Here is a 15,905-nt window from a genome sequence, read left to right as displayed (position 1 = left end):
TTGTATCTACCGGTAAATAATCTGACAATCCCCAAATATAGCCAGGCCAGATTTAACTGTCTCCCTTCCACAATATTGGAAAGGTGTTACTGAGCTGTCCCATAGGAAGGTCATCTGTGTCCCTGTAGAGGTGAAGTTGTCAAAACTTTGGGTCACATCTTCTTTGAATGTACCGGGGAATCTCCATAGTGAGGAATGTAATAGGCTCTTTTGCCACCTTTTGGCCAGGGAATTCCTGGCCACTGCTAACAGTTTGAATGATTCTTGGCTACTGTACTTTTTGTGATATTCACACGAAAAAAAGACTTTCATCCAAGGCTTATGCTCCCCACCGCCAATAAATAAATGTTTTTTTTTTTTTTTAGCTGAATGATTTTGCATCATTATTGTGAACCACCTTGGAGTTATTCTTAATGAAAGGAGAGATGACAATGGCTTTAAAATAAAGTTTAGTAGTTCATGTCCTACTTTTAAAAAATGTTAAGAATTGTTCTAATCTAAATAGATCAATGTTTTATGTCTTCAATGAATTGTTATCATTGTAAACAACCTTGGGGTTATTTCTTAATAAAAGGTGGTATCCAATGGATTTAAATAATTGTACAAAAATATAGTAACATCATATATAAATATATTCAAATAATAATAAATGTAATGATAAAATTACATTTTATTTATTTCCCGAATCAGACTTATATATATATATATATTTCATTTATCTCAGCTATCTATCATGCAAATATGTAATGATAATATAAAACAAAAATTATTTATTTGCAATGTTTATAAGTAGCTTTTTATATGATATATATAGCGGACTTGCTATGACAGCACAGGCCCAGGGTAGCTAACGTGATGCCACCCCCCAGGTGTTTTGGACTGCGAGGTGGCTGGTGGGAACTGTAGTCCAAAAGCACCTGGAGGGCACCAGGTTGGGAAAGGCCGGGCCTGCTTCACACTAGGACTTGGCAACGCATTGCTATGGTAACCCTGCGGCGAGGAAGGGGGTGATGTCTCTATGACGCCACCCGGGGGAGGGCTGTATTTGCGCCGCCAATAGCGAAGCAGAAGCCGCGCAGCTTGTGGAGGAGGAGGAGGAGAGCAGAGCAGGAGGGCGGCGCCAAGATGCGGCGTGAGCGCAGCCGGTCCAAGGTTGCTCTGTCGACGGTGTCGGCTGAGCCTCCTGCCGGCGTGGACGGGGAGGAGCAGGAGTCGGGCCGCTCCTCGTCGCCTTCGGAGGAGCGCGTGGAGCGGCTGCGGGATCGGACGTACCAGGGTGGCCCGCGGGGGCCCGGCGCGGGCGGGAAGGGCCGGAGCCGCCGCGAGAGGGAGCAGCGCACCAACTGGACCTCCCCGTCCGGCCACGAGCGCAAGATCACCGCCAAGATCCGCGCCAGCATCGCCAAGCGCCGCCGCCAGCAGCAGAGCGGGCCCCGATCCTCCCAGCTCCGGAGCCGCAGCAGGAGCCGGCGCCGCACCGCCACCGCCTCCCCGGCGCCTGAAGCAGCTGCAGCCCCCGACTCTGCTGCCCAGCAGCAGGTGTGCCCATCAGGAGCATCGGAGAGCGAGGAAACCTCTTCACCCTGTTCTGACCAACAATACGCCTCCTATCCTGTACGCATGTTGTGGCTCCCCACCCCCCTTGCAATAGCTGCACCCACATGCACACACTTGGCCTCCTCTATGCAATAATACACCCCTTTCCTTACACACACTTTCCCCTTTCGATTCAACAATGCAACCTCATACACATACTTTGTTTCCCCTCTAGGCCAGGGGTGCCAACTTGAATAAAACATTGGGAGGCCCAGGTAAGCCCCACCCTGCATAATCGATCACATGATGTGGCACACTCATACTATTTGAATGGCAATGCCCATCAAGTTTTTTTGGGGGGGCACCCCCTCAAATATTTCATGGAGCAAAGGGCCCTCGGTCCCCTGGAGTTGGCTACCATGCTTTATACAGTAATGCACCCACACTTGATTCCATATTCCAATACATCCTTAGAAATATGGATGTGCCCCTCAGTATTTACAGTGCTCCACCCCACCCATCTTTGAGAGGCACCTGGTCAATGGGGCCAAGAACATAAGAACCCTGCTGGATTGGGCCAAAGGGGGCGCATCTAGTCCAGCATCCTCATCTCACAGTGGCCAACCAGATGCCCCAACGGGAAGCCGAAAAATCAGAGCACACTCCCCACTTGCAATTCTGAGAAACTAATATTAAGGACAGTGGAGGGAGAACATAGCCATTGTGACTAGTAGCTGTCAATAGCCTGAATGAATTTGTCTGATCCTCTTGAAGCCATTAAGCTGTATGAGTCAGTCCATGATTGGACCATACACTAACTGGCAATGGCTGTTTGGAATTTCAGGCAGGAGTCTCTCCCAATGCCACCTAGAGATGCCAGCGGGGATTGAACCAGAGATCTGCTTGCAAGGTAGATGCTATACCACTGAGCAATAATGCTTGGGGGTTCAGGCTTGGGTTTGCTGCTTCAGGTGTCCAAAGGTAGTTCCCTATAGCTGGGACAAGTTAATCTGAAGTAGAATCAGCCTTCCCCAACCTACTGCAATTCCCAGCAACTGTTACTCATAGGCACAGCTCAGTGATAGAGCATCTCCCTTGCAACTGCCTATGTTCTGGCATCTCCATTGTGACTACTAGGTATTGATTACCCTTTATGGATTTGTTTAATCCTCTCTCAAAGTCATTCAAGTTGGTGGCCATCTTTACATTTTGTGGTTGTGAATTCTGTGAGTTCGGATATACCCAAATGACTCTATTGAGTCTTGGTGCGATCGGAAATCCCAAATGCAATAATACCCCCTCAAAGGCCAAAATAGCTCCCCCTCTGTGGCTTAGAAGCTCTACCATCAAGTAGGTTCATAGGGACATCATCACCTCAAATGGGCTCCACTGGATAGATTTGTAAAACATATTCAGGGCACCAAGTTGATGAAGGCTGCTGTATGCCCAGATTCCAATCGTAAGACTTCCTCCTTCCATGGCTCCAGAGAGGTATCTGCATCATAAGTGCCCATAGCATCTGGTAATACCCTAGCCTCCAAGTAATACCCTACAGAACTACTGCAAATTAGGGTTGACTGTGCCAAGCCAGAGAGCCTCTTGTCCTGATGATTCAAGGCCCATTTTTGTTATCTTGCAGGTTGAAGAAATGACCACCTACTGAGGGCTTTCCATCACCGCCATCCTGGATGTCAGCTCCTCTGTAGCCAAAAACACCTTGGGCAGAGTTTGCCACTGTGCTGCAGAGTCCCTTCACACCACCGGGTTCTCATCCTCCAGGGCTGTTTCGGTTCAATAACACAAAAGTTCTCGGGCAAAATTTAGTTTCATGATCTGTCTGGCACTTCCCAAGATCACACACAATTGGAAAAGGTGGAATATGTATGGACAGCCTTTGCCCAACCTCACTCCAGATATTTTGGATTTCAACTCTTGTTGGTTCCAGCCATGCTGATGGGAGTTGTAGTCTGAAGTGCCTTGGGCTGATGGAAGTTGTAGTCTGAAACACCTGGGGCTGATGGGAGTTGTGGTCCAGAACATATGAGGCGAGTGGAATACATGCTCCAAATAATCAGGGGCAATGGGGAGTTGTGGTCTGAAATATCAGAAGTACCAGGTTGGGGGAAGGTTGGCGGCGCATGACATCGCCCTTCAGAACTGAAACAGGGGCCATACTTAAAGTGGAAAATGAACATAAGAAGCTGTCTTGCACTGAGTCATACTGCACCACTGAGTTATCATGCACTGTGTTCCCTAGACTGACCTATAGTAGATTTCCTTGTCCTCACAGCTCTGGGCTTATAAGAGTCCAGCTGGACCCGACCAAAAGCCTATCTCCACCTGCATTCCCATGACGTCCAGCCAGGTGCCTCCTGTCAACATGAGAGACTTTGCATGCAAAGCAGAGTTAGATGGGGATTTGTTGTTACACCTCATAGAGGTAGCAAAATGTTTTTGGCCACCACATAAACAGGGAAATGGTTTGCAGAGGCATCCTCAAGCATGATCTACAATTTAGACTTCTAATTATGGCCCCTAGCCAGCTCCCCCCCCCCGGAACTCCTGGTCAAATTCCCCCCCCCCCACTGTGTCCTCAGCATTCTGACTCCCTGTACAAATGATATGGGATGGTTGCCATGGAGAGTGGTACCCTAGTTGCCACAGGAGTCCTATTATCCCAGCCTCCAAAGATGCTGGGCTGAACAGCGCCCAATTCTGCTGTTTCTCAGGCAGATCAAAAAAGCGCACAACCAATTTAGGGGACACACACAAAAGACTGCTGTCATGGCACCCAGTAAATTCAGTGCTGAAATGTCCTAAAATTTAATTCATCCATATATATACCAGAATCCTGAGAGTGTGGCCACAGGAATGGGGGACTGGGCTGCCAGATGTTATAGAACCATAGAATTGTAGAGTTCTAATCCAACCTCAGGACACGGGTGGCGCTGTGGGTTAAACCACAGAGCCTAGGGCTTGCTGATCAGAAGGTCGGCGGTTCAAATCCCCGTGACAGGGTGAGCTCCCGTTGCTTGGTCCCTGCTCCTGCCCACCTAGCAGTTTGAAAGCATGTCAAGGTGCAAGTAGATAAATAGATACCGCTCCAGCGGGAAGGTAAACAGGGTTTCCGTGCTCTGCTCTGGTTCGCCAGAAGCGGCTTAGTCATGCTGGCCACATGACCCGGAAGCTGTACGCCAGCTCCCTCGGCCAGTAATGCAAGATGAGCACCACAACCCAAGTCGGACACGACTGGACCTAATGGTCAGGGGTCCCTTTAACTTTACTAATCCAACCTCGTGCGATGCAGGAATCTTTTGCCCAACGTGCATGGAGTGGGCCAAGGGGGGTTGGGAGGGGGCAGCTGCCCCCCATCAAGTAAATCAATAGAAATACTCAACTGAGGTTCTGCCCTCTTATCATAAAGCCTGCCCCCCCAACAAAAATCCAGATTAAGCCAATGTCAAAGTGCGGTTGGAATCCATGATCCTGAGATCCAGAGTCCCATGCTCTGCCAACTGAGCTATCCGCTTATATACCCCACCTTTCCCCCAAACTGGGACTCAAAGGCGGCTTACACAAATTAAAACGGCATATAGGCACAAAAACAGAAAGCGAAAAGCATGTGGAAGATAACCGCTGAAAAGCAATTCAATTCTTACAGAATTAAAACCATGCTTGAAGAAACACAACTAGCAAAGAACAGCGCAGCAGAAGCTAAAAGGCGACTCCTTAAGAAACAGTTCCCCAAAGCCTGCCGGGGGAAGGACAAGGAGAGAGGCGGTCGAGAGAGGAGGAGCCGGGAAGGAGGCGGCCGCGGCTTCTCTGGGGCAGCCACTGACTCGCGGAGGGGCGGATCGGACATGGCCGATGACCGCGCAGGCAGCAGCCGCCTAGCCGAGGTTCAGCGCCGCGTCGCCCAGGCGCACCAGGAAGGCGATCCGGAGCAGAAGCTCCGTTTCTACGACGGCTGGGCCCCGGAATACGAAGAGGTTACTCCTCCTCCACCTCCTCCTTACCCCGCTTCGCTTTTTGCCCTTAGTTTGTTCGTTCCCTCTGCCTCCTGGGAGCTTTCTTCTCTTTCATTCCCTAAGGAGACTCTTGAGCGCGTGCAGAGTTCTGCTTTTCTCTCTCCTCCCACGAACCCCTGCAGTTTAGCCAACATTTTAAAGGGCAAGATGGGAATGGGGATTAGAGGAACTGAGTGTCGGACTAGGACCTGGGGGTACAGGGTTCAAATCCACCACTCAGCTATGAGGCTCAGAGACCTTGGGCTCGCTGTCTCGCAGCTAAGCTGTGGGGCTGAAATGAGGAGTGGGGGGGGGGGAACCGTTTGCTTCACCTTCAGCTCCTTGGAGAGAAAGCTGGGATATAAATGGAATACATAATTAAGTAATAAATTAATGGATAGAGGTCCTCCCACCATCATCTCACCTAAATAGAGCCTCCATGTTCAGAGGCAATCTACCTTGACACCCATTGCAGCAGCAGGATGCATGAGGCAGTCACAGGAGGCAAATAACAGGCCTGCTTGTGGGCTTCCCAGCGGCAGTTGGTGCTTCTAAAATAAAGTGGATACCTAGCTTGGTGGACTTTTGGACCAATTTTGGCAAAGCAACCCCCCCCCCCCCCCCGTTCTGAATTTAAACTCCCAAAACCCATTTTCTCCACCTGGGGCACAATTATTAATAATAGAGAGGGTGTTCTGGGCATGTGTAGAGTGCCGGCATCGGAACACGTGCCCTAGAACACGTGGAGCAATAAAATCGGGGTGGCAGGGGGAACGGAATGTTCTCTTTGGGTGTGAAAAGGCCAAAAGTACAATTCCTAGCAAAGCCATAAGTTCTGTGAATGACAAACCTTCCTTTCACTTCGGTATTTTATTAGACGTATGCTGCAAGGGGCTAAAAGTACCCATGCCGGGAGATTGGAAAAGGTACAGAAAGGGGCAACCAAAATGATACAGGGGATGGAACCAGGGGTGTAGGGGAGGGCAGAGGGGGTAGGGCGCCCCAGGTGTCACTCTGGGAGGGGTGACAAGATGGCCCCTGCCTCCCCCCAGCTGTAGAGCGGTCGAGGGCGTGCGTAGTCCATATGGGCGCCACTCGCGTGGCATCTGTATGGGCATCCGTACGGGCTGCCTCTCACGCTGCAGCGAGCAGCATCCCGTATGGACTGCGCATGTGCGGCATCCTGTATGGTCGCTGCACATGCACAGTCCGTATGGGCTGCCGCACATGCGCAGTCTGTATGGGATGCCGCGCATGCGCAGTCCATATGGGCTGCACCACCCCAGGTGCCGGAGAGAGTTCCTCCGCCACTGGATGGAACAACTTCCCTATGAAGAATGGTTGCAGCATTTGCGACTTCTTAGTTTGGAGAAAAGGCGGGTTAAGAGCTGACATGATAGGAGTTTATAAAATTAAGCACAGCAGGGAGTAAGTGGGTAGAGGAAAGTTTGCCTCCCTCTCTCTTAGCACTAGAACTTGTGGAATATTTAGAGATTCAGGACTCATAAAAGAAAGGACTTCTTCACGCAATGAATGGTTAGACTATGGAACTCCCTCCCACAGGAGGCAGCAGTGGACACTAACTTGGATGGCTCTAAAGGAGGCAGTAATGCTTCTGAATTGAGCCCAGACACTGAGGTCCAGCTGCGAGGGCCTTCTGGTGGTTCACTCTTCACTGGGAGAAGTGGAATGCCCTCCCATCAGATATCAAGGAGATAAATGACTATACAACTTTTAGAAGACTTCTGAAGGCAGCCCTATATAGGGAAGTTTTTTTAAAAAAAATATTTGATGTTTTATTTTATATATATATCTGTTGGAAGCCACCCAGAGTGGCTGGGGCAATAACAACAACAACAATAATAACCTGTTGCTGGAAACCACAGGAGGGGGAGGGTGCCCATGTGTTTGTGTTGGCCACCGTAAGAACAGGATGCTGGACCAGACAGGCCATTAGCCTGATCCATCGGGCTCTGCTTATGAAGTTCAGCCCCCACCCTGTTCCTGACTAGACCTCTTTTCCCCTGTAGGATGTTGCTGCCTTGCAGTACCAAGCCCCCCGACTGGCTGCTGCCTGTTTGGCCTCCGTTTTCCAGGGACCCCTCCAGGACGCTCTAGTGCTTGATGTGGCCTGTGGCACAGGACTTGTGGCCAAGGAGGTAACTGGGGCGCCCCAGCCCAATCTCAGCAGAGGGCATCATGGGGTGTGTCTCCACCCGTGTCATTGGCCAGGCCTGGGAACCGTCAGCTGATGTATCGAGTTATTTGGGGCACAGTGATCTCACCCTGCTGTGAACTGCCCCAGTCTGATGGTGCTCTCGTCTCTGGTGTAGCAGATCAGGGAAAGACGGGCATCTTAGTAAGGCTGCCACTTGAGTCACGGGGTCTTATTTCATTTAATCTAGTTTTTAATGGATTGGGAGGTTCATTAATATCTTTGTGCTGCTGTTTGGAGTTGATCCATTGGTTAAACTATGACAGGGAATATTTTTGCAGCCCGGGGGCCACATCCCCCTGTGGAGGGAGAGCATAGCTATTGTGGTCAGTAGCCATTTAAACCCTTATTATCCTCCATGATTTTGTCTGGTTCTCTTTTAAAGTATCCAAGTTGGTAGCTACCCCTGATTCCAGTGGGAGAGAGTTCCGTAAGAATGTCAGAGGAGCCAACTGGGTCAGGCTAATAGCCTGTCTAGCACGGTATCCTGTTCTCACCGTGGCTGACCAGGTGCCTGTTGGAAACCTGCAAGCAGGATCCGAGCACTAAAACACTTCCCCCTCTTGCGGTTTCCAACAACTGGTACTGTTACGGAAATTATGGGGGGGGGGTCACCCAAGCAAAGTCTCCTCCCGAGCAAACTCATTGGGGTATGGAGTGATGCCCTTAAGGGAACCCATCTCTCCGCCATGATCCAGTAGGTGAGAGACCACGTGCACAGGGAAATGCCTCAGCAGGTAATCTCTGGGTGCTTCAGGAAGCCACTGGGCTAATATCCCTCAGCTGGAATCCCATTGTTCTCTCCCAGATAAGTGCTCAAGGTATCCTTGCCAATACTTGACACCAATTCACATTGGCCCAGGGCTATCTCCCTGATATTGCTCTGTTTCCCCATATGCTAATCTTGTTTTTCCTATATGTTAATCATGTATAACCCTTCCCTTTTTGTGACGTAGTAATGATGTTTCCAAACTGTATTCTGGGATATGATAGGAGTTTTTAAAAGTTCTTGTAACGCTGCTCTGGGTGTGCAGTTTTGACTGTAACCTATTGCGCAATAAACCCTGTCTTGTCCTTGCTCCAGTGGCTGGACTTCTTTTATTTAACTCTGCAGAAACCAGTGGGCCTATCCCCAAGGGCCAGGTGGCTGGGCCGTTCCACACCTGGGATTTTCCATTTACAGTACTCAGAAGGCTGTGCTTATATTGTCCAAAATCAGTTTGAAGTCTATATCATTATACCAGTTTCATGATTTTTCACCTGGCAATATATCGCAAATCATGAGATGTTTGGGTAAATCACGGGGAAAACTGTGAAGCCAGCCAATGCCTCTAAAGAGCTTCATCCTTATTTCAGACATTGTGATATACTGTATCGGTATATCATGATGTTTAGCTGGTGATCTATTGCGATGTTGAAAAACAGATATCTCCCAGCTACCCCGACACCACCCCCATCTGGCTCCTGCGGGTGTCGCTTGTGGTGTCCAGTAAGCCTGCGTTTGATTGGCAGGCAGGAGTGTGTGTGGTTCCGGGCTGGTGTCATGTGACTTAAGCCGCACCTTCTAAGCTGCAGGCAAAGGGTTTCTGCCGCTTCCACGGCCTGGATGGCAGTCAGGAGATGCTGGAACACGCGTGTCGCAAGGGGATCTACCAGGATCTGAAGAGGTGCCTCTTGGGGCAGGAAGCCTTACCAGTTCCTGAAGGTAACAAGACCAAGAGGTGCACCCCTTCCTGAGAAATGGGTTGAGTGGGTGTGGGTTAGGGTGCAGGAGGTGAAGCTGGGGTGGACAAGGCGATGCTGCTTCTTCTTCTTCCCTGCATTAACCTCTGGAACTCTCCCCGAAGGACCTGGTGCATCGTCTGGGGCTACTCCCAGAATGACAATAGTCTGTCACTTGTCAGGAATGGGTCAGCAAGAAATCACACGGAGCAAGTGATATTAACTCTTTATGAGAAGAAACAAGGTCTGCTCAGAAGTGCCAGGCCTAATGAGCACAGCAAGTAGATCTTGCCCCTGTGAGTCAGTTGTGGGGACTGAAGATCCCTGCCTTTCCACAGCTGGCTAAGCCTCCTCCTCTCCTGGGTCCTTCCCAAGCAATCTGAGACTATGCCAGTGCATCCATCTTTGCTCCTCCCTCTTTATACCTCTTATGGTTCCGGGAGACCAGAGGGTAAGGGAGCTGGTCGCAGCAGGAGGGGAAGACACCTGTTCCTCTTAACCAACCTGCCTGATCGCTGCCTCTTGGCCTCTCTCCTCTCCTGCTTCATCTTCTGTCTCTGATTCTGGACTTCTCTCCGCAACAGACCCTTCCTGTTCAGCTTCTGACACCACCTCCTCTCAGTCTTCCCCCCTCTTCTCCCTCTGACCACTCAGCATCATCCCACCACCAATCCCCTGACTCTGAGCCTTCTTCCCTGGGGAGTTCCCCAGCTGGTTCCTCCCACCATTCCTCTGCATCTAGCCAGTCCATGACATCACTTGAGACACAAGTGGGATCAGTAATGCGGAGTTTTCGTTTTCGCAGTTCCGTCCAGTTTGCCGGTGCGAACTGTTCCTGGGCCCCGTCGTTCATGCTGTAGCAAAAACAAAATGACAACCTCCCCAATCTGGACTGCTCTAATTCTCTCTACATGGGGCTGCCCTTGAAGATGGTTTGGAGACTGCAGCTGGTGCAAAACACAGCGACCAGAAACCTGATGGCCTTTTCTGCACATGTTATACCTGTCCTTAAAGGCCCGCTCCATTTGCCTGTTCATCCCTGAGCCTTAATTCAAAGTGTTAGGCTATTTCTTAAATTAAAAAAACACAAATAAATAGCCACTGCTGTTGCTTCTGACCAGGGTGCTATGACGCTGTTCTGATCGTGGGGGCGCTCAGCGAAGGACAGGTGCCCACCAGCGTGGTTCCGGAGTTGCTTCGTGTCACCAGACCAGGTGGGGCTTTTGCAGGAGATGCCCTGTTGCAGTGGGGGTTGTGTGTGTGTGAAGCATCACCTAGGTTCATCACTGGAATGTGTGCAGAGGAGAAACGACCAAGAGGATCAAGGGCCTAGGAAATTAGCCTGATTAGGAACAGTTGAGGGAGTTGGGTCTCTTTAGCCTGGAGAAAATAGGATAACCGTCTTCCAATCCCTGAAGGGCTGTCACATGGAAGATGCAGCAAGCTTGTTTCTGCTGCTCCAGTAAGGAGGACCCAGACCAATGTCTTCAAATGGCAAGGAAGGAGATCCCTACTAAATATTAGGAAGAACTTCCTGACAGCTAGAGCTGTTCGGCAGCGGAACGGGCTCCTTTGGAAGGTGATGGAATCTCCTTCAAGGGAGGTTTTTAAACAGAGGTTGGATGGGGGTCTGTCAGGGATTCTTCAGCTGTGATTCCTGCACTGCAAGCGGTTGGGCTGATCCACCAATGGAGCACCCATGAATCTGTGGCCGCTAGATGGTGCTGGGAGACCTTTTTAACCAGCCACAGGTAAGGAGATCTACTCCAGTGGAGCTGGGCAAGAGGAATAGTTCGCTTGCCTTTGGTTGTTCGGAAAAGACTTCCTTGAATTCAGACAAGTCACATTGAGCCTCTCTCATGCTCTTCGAGTGAATGTATAAAAAGCAGAAATGCCTTTTAACATGTGTTTATATTGGAGTTTTAAAAACTGTTTTGACAGCCGGGAGTGAGGATTGACAGCCATGTTTCTTAAACTTTGCTGTGGGATTTTAGGGTTGGTTTTTGTTTTGATTTTTTTAAAAATGCCCACCTTAAAGAGCTGCACTGTCCCTGAAATTCATGTTCAGTCCTCCACCACTTCCCCTGCAGGATTAGACACATTTAGCAATGGTTCCCTGCCCCGCCCCCCTCTGCCCTCCACATTTTAATCCATAGGCCTATGTAAGTGTGATAAAATTTTTTTGTCAGTTTCACCAAGGCTTGGGGGGGGGAGCAGCTTCCCCCAGGGGAAAAGCAGCAGGACAAGGGTGGATAAGCCCCTGTGATGCTGTCAGGGCTTTCCCTGGACCTGACCAACAAACCTCCTTTAATTACAGGAGGCTACCTGTGCCTGACCACCCGGAGCAACCTGGGCAACCTGGAATACAAGGCCCAACTTCAGCAAGTCCTGAACGAACTGGAGCAGCGGGGACTGTGGCGAAAAGTCGTGGAGCAGGAAGTTGAGGCATGGGAGCGGGCGACGTCGGAGAAGGAGTCTGCACAAGGTCTGGAGTATATCCCTGGCGTGGTGTACCTGTATCAAAAGAGCCCTGTCTTGTGAGGAAAACCTGCCATTCCTCTACTTGCTGAGAGACCCCGCGAGGCTGGAACTTTGCTGTCCAATGCATGGAGCATTTAATAAAGCAGCCTGTCCCTTTGAGCATGTGCAGAGTGCCTTTGGACACTAAATAGTCACCGTGAACCCCGCCCCCAGGCTTGTGCTTCTATGGCCATGGGATCTTCATGTATCTTAAAGGCAAATATCCTTAGGCTGGCCTTTTCCAACTTGGTACACACACATAGAAAACGTTTTGGACTACAACTCCCATCAACCCCAGCTAGGACAGGCAGATTCCGGTTTTCCCTGGGTCAGCCTTCCCTCAACCTTCTGCAGTGGCTCAGATTCAGAACGCAGCAGAAATTGGGTTCCAAAACAATGAGAACTGGAGCACAGCTATCCTTAGAAATCTGCACATCTCCCGAGTTTTGCAATGCTGCCATGGCTTTCTCCCAAAGAATTATGGGAGCTGTAGTTTGTTAAGGGTGCTAAGGGTTGCCGGGAGAGGCCCCTGTTCCCCTCTCCCAGAGCTACAACTCCCAGAGCGGTTTAACAGTCAACCCCTCTTCCCTGGGAACTATAGTTCTCTGAGGGGAATTGAAGGTCACCTAGCAATTGCCTGCACTCATAACGAACCACACTTCCCAGTATTCTTTGTGCTTGAGTTCAATGTGGCATTGTAATTCTTTAAATGCATGGTGTGAATGGGGCATCAGGGTATCTGAGCAAAATCAATTTTCGGTGCAGTAAAAGGAAGTGTGAGGTTTGTTCCTCCTTTGTAGCTCAGGCAATATGCCCTTTGTTAGTTTGGCCCTGGTATTGCTTCTCCTAGCAACCAAAATAAGCAAACATTTGTAGCTGGAAGGATACCTGGTTAAGGACCTAGAAAAATGAACAGGACAGCGGAGAGTCATTGAGAAGGCAGGGAGGGCACCAGCCTTAAGAACATAAATGGAGCCTACTGGATCAGGCCAATGGCCCATCTAGTCCAGCATCCTGTCCTCAAAGTAGCAGGATTTGAGCACAAGAGCCCTTTACCCCTCCTGTGGTCTCCAGAGAAGGGTATTCAGAGGGTTTACTGCCTCAAACTGGGGAGGAAGAGTATAGCCATCATGTCCAGTAGCCACCGATAGCCCTTCCCTTCTCTGCTCGGCCACTGTGAGAACAGGATGCTAGACTAGATGGGTCATTGCTTGAACATTATTACGTGTTGGACTACATGGGCCATTGGCCTCATCCAGCAGGCTGGTGTCCGTAGGCAGTTTCTGTTGTTGGCATTTGTCTGTCTCAAGAGACAATGGAGTGCACCTTCTGGGGTGAAGTCAAAACTGCTGCATTAGCACCTGGGGCGCAGGCCTGAGCCGTGTGTATGGAGGTCCTAGGCTGCCTGGATGACAAGACAGCCTCACTGATGTGGTCCAAAGGAACGCAGAGCGATACTTGGCTGCAGGAGTTGCCAGGAGGAGGCGTACAAGGCGCCCCCCAACTGCCTCAGGGACTCCACTCCAGATTTGAGTAGAGTTTACTCCTTAGCTTAGCCTTTCTTCTCCCGGAGATATCCTGCAAGACAGCAGAGGTTTAGGACCAGAGTTTCCCTTCTCCTAGATGGGCTCCCTTCCCAGGTTGACGAGTCCTATCTGCCCCTCACTTTCTTCTGCAGCACGTGCAGAAGCTGCCTTCTTGACCATTGGACGCACAGCTGGTCTCGTCCGTTCAATCTTCTGGAGCCTGTCTTTGCATGCAGGAAAAGCCCCTAACTCGCCGAGGGTTTTAGACCCACCAGCTACCCTCATTTGGTATAGCCAGCCAGGCGAAGCCATTGCAGGGGTGTGGCCGCTGTCACATGCTGACAATTTCTGGGAGTCACAGGTGAGAGCTGAGTGCAGGGTGGGGACCGAAGGTGGACAAGCTACCCCGGAAGGAGCACAATCTGTTCCCCACCAGAGGTGCTCCCCCTCCCCTAACACTCTATATACCCAGGACGGTCTCTACAAACCCTCAGAAAATGGTGGAACTAGAGAAATATTAAACCCAAATGGGGAAGGGGTAAAGGGAAGCTCAAATGTGTGAATGTTTGCACCTTCTCTCTCCAAACAATCTGAAACAAGGGTCTTGAAAGCGGCAAATCCTTGCAGAAATATGGATAAGGTTGAGTTCCGTGTTGCCAAACTGGGTTCCCCAGTGGGCAACAGAGGGTTATAACTCAGTTTGGCAGGTCTGCAAGGGAGGAAGGGATGGCCGAGGCACACAGAGAGAAAAATGCTTCTTTCTGTAAAGGGCTTAACTAAAGTTGACTTAGCGAAGGATATAAAAGCAGGTCCTTGCGATTTAATACGATGTGCATGCATGCCCCTCCAGAGAACAATGGGTGTGGGCCATTTAGTGGAGATCAAGGCTCCAGATAAATACTGACTTCCCGCCCGCCATTAATGGAGCCGCAGCAGGACCTCTTGGCTCCCAACAGCTTCCTTGTGGGCAAAAAAAGCCCCAGCTTGGGAGTCTCCCCGGCCAAATGGGATTCTCGCCTTTAAGGCAAGATTGCCACAGCAAAGCCCTGCGGCGAAACATCGATGCTCCATTAAAGTCTTGTTTTTATTTGCATTTTGCACCTGGTTTACAACCTGCACCAACTTCCTTGTGCTCTTTTTTTTTTTGAAGAGTCACTGTTTATTTTAAAACACCAAAGTTTACATAGGGAGGACACCTCTCCCTCTCCTCTCTTTTTACGGGACGGATGTGGGTGGGGTTTGCAGAAGCTGAACAAAGGCGTGCGAGCGCAGATTTATGCTTTTGGAAATGTTACATAGCCTCATGCTAGCTTGGGTTGATGGAAGTTGGGCGTCCAGCAACACGGAACTGACTCCCTCAGAAAGGCTCTCCTTTATTGAAGGTTTTTAAGCAGAGGTTGGATGGGGGCCTGTCAGGGATTCTTTAGCTGTGGCTCCTGCATAGCGGGGGGGGGGGTTGGACTCGATGAGGCCCCTTCCAACTCTTTATTTCGGTGATTCTGTGATTCCATATCCTCCGACATTTCTCTGACATTCTCTGCCACACCAAGAAGCTTCTCCTGCATTTGATCTCGCTGCAAACATCTACATCATATTCACATCTGCATCGGCCACCTTGAGCCAATTACAACCTCCCGGTTGAACTTACCTGACAGGACTGTTGTAAAGAAAAAAAAGGTGCGAGGGAAGGGAAGGGAATGTGTGTAACACCTTCAACAGATAAATGGAATTTTAAAAAAATTAAGCTGCAAAATGCCTTCAGTCCCTGTCAGGGAAAAAGGCGGGATATAATACAAGAAGAAGAAGAAGAAGAAGAAGAAGAAGAAGAAGAAGAAGAAGAAGAAGAAGAAGAGGAAGTGTGAGAATGATCAGGAACAAACCAGAGAGTAAATCCCATTGAACTCAATGGGACTTAGATCTGAGTAAAAATCCTTAAGATTTCAGTGTGAAGCTGCACAGTCTTTACCCAGTTACAGGTAGCTGTGTTGGTCTGCCATAGTCAAAACAAAATAAAATAAAAAATTCCTTCCAGTGGCACCTTAGAGACCAACTAAGTTTGTTCTCGGTATGAGCTTTCGTGTGCTTTCGTTTGTTCTTGGTATGAGCTATCTGAAGAAGTGCACATGCACACGAAAGCTCATACCAAGAACAAACTTAGTTGGTCTCTAAGGTGCTACTGGAAGGAATTTTTTTATTTTGTTTTGTTTAGTCTTTTCCCAGTTACCTGAGTGCAAGCTCCATTGAATACAGTGGGACTGACTTCTCAGTAGACAGAGTAAGGCTCCATTTACAATAAAGGAATAAAGGCATTTCCTAAAAATGGCTGGCTGCTGAAGCATTGCAATTGAAAGTGGATTGGTGACATTTTCCTTCAAAATT

General features: G+C 49.6%; 1 protein-coding gene across 1 annotated transcript; it reads left to right on the top strand.

Moving 5' to 3' along the window:
* The first annotated feature begins 5,356 nt into the window (after window positions 1–5,356).
* On the top strand, window positions 5,357–12,135 carry METTL27 (methyltransferase like 27). The gene is made up of 5 exons (XM_033172349.1): window positions 5,357–5,525; window positions 7,574–7,702; window positions 9,328–9,463; window positions 10,602–10,694; window positions 11,798–12,135. Exons 1-5 carry the CDS (start codon window positions 5,397–5,399, stop codon window positions 12,019–12,021), a joined length of 711 nt encoding a protein of 236 aa, XP_033028240.1. The 5' UTR covers window positions 5,357–5,396; the 3' UTR covers window positions 12,022–12,135.
* Window positions 12,136–15,905: the final 3,770 nt, after the last annotated feature.

Source organism: Lacerta agilis, chromosome 15 (assembly GCF_009819535.1).
Source record: "Lacerta agilis isolate rLacAgi1 chromosome 15, rLacAgi1.pri, whole genome shotgun sequence".
Classification (NCBI taxonomy): domain Eukaryota; kingdom Metazoa; phylum Chordata; class Lepidosauria; order Squamata; family Lacertidae; genus Lacerta; species Lacerta agilis.
Note: the sequence above shows the minus strand (reverse complement) of the source record. Positions and strands in the feature narration are given on the sequence as shown.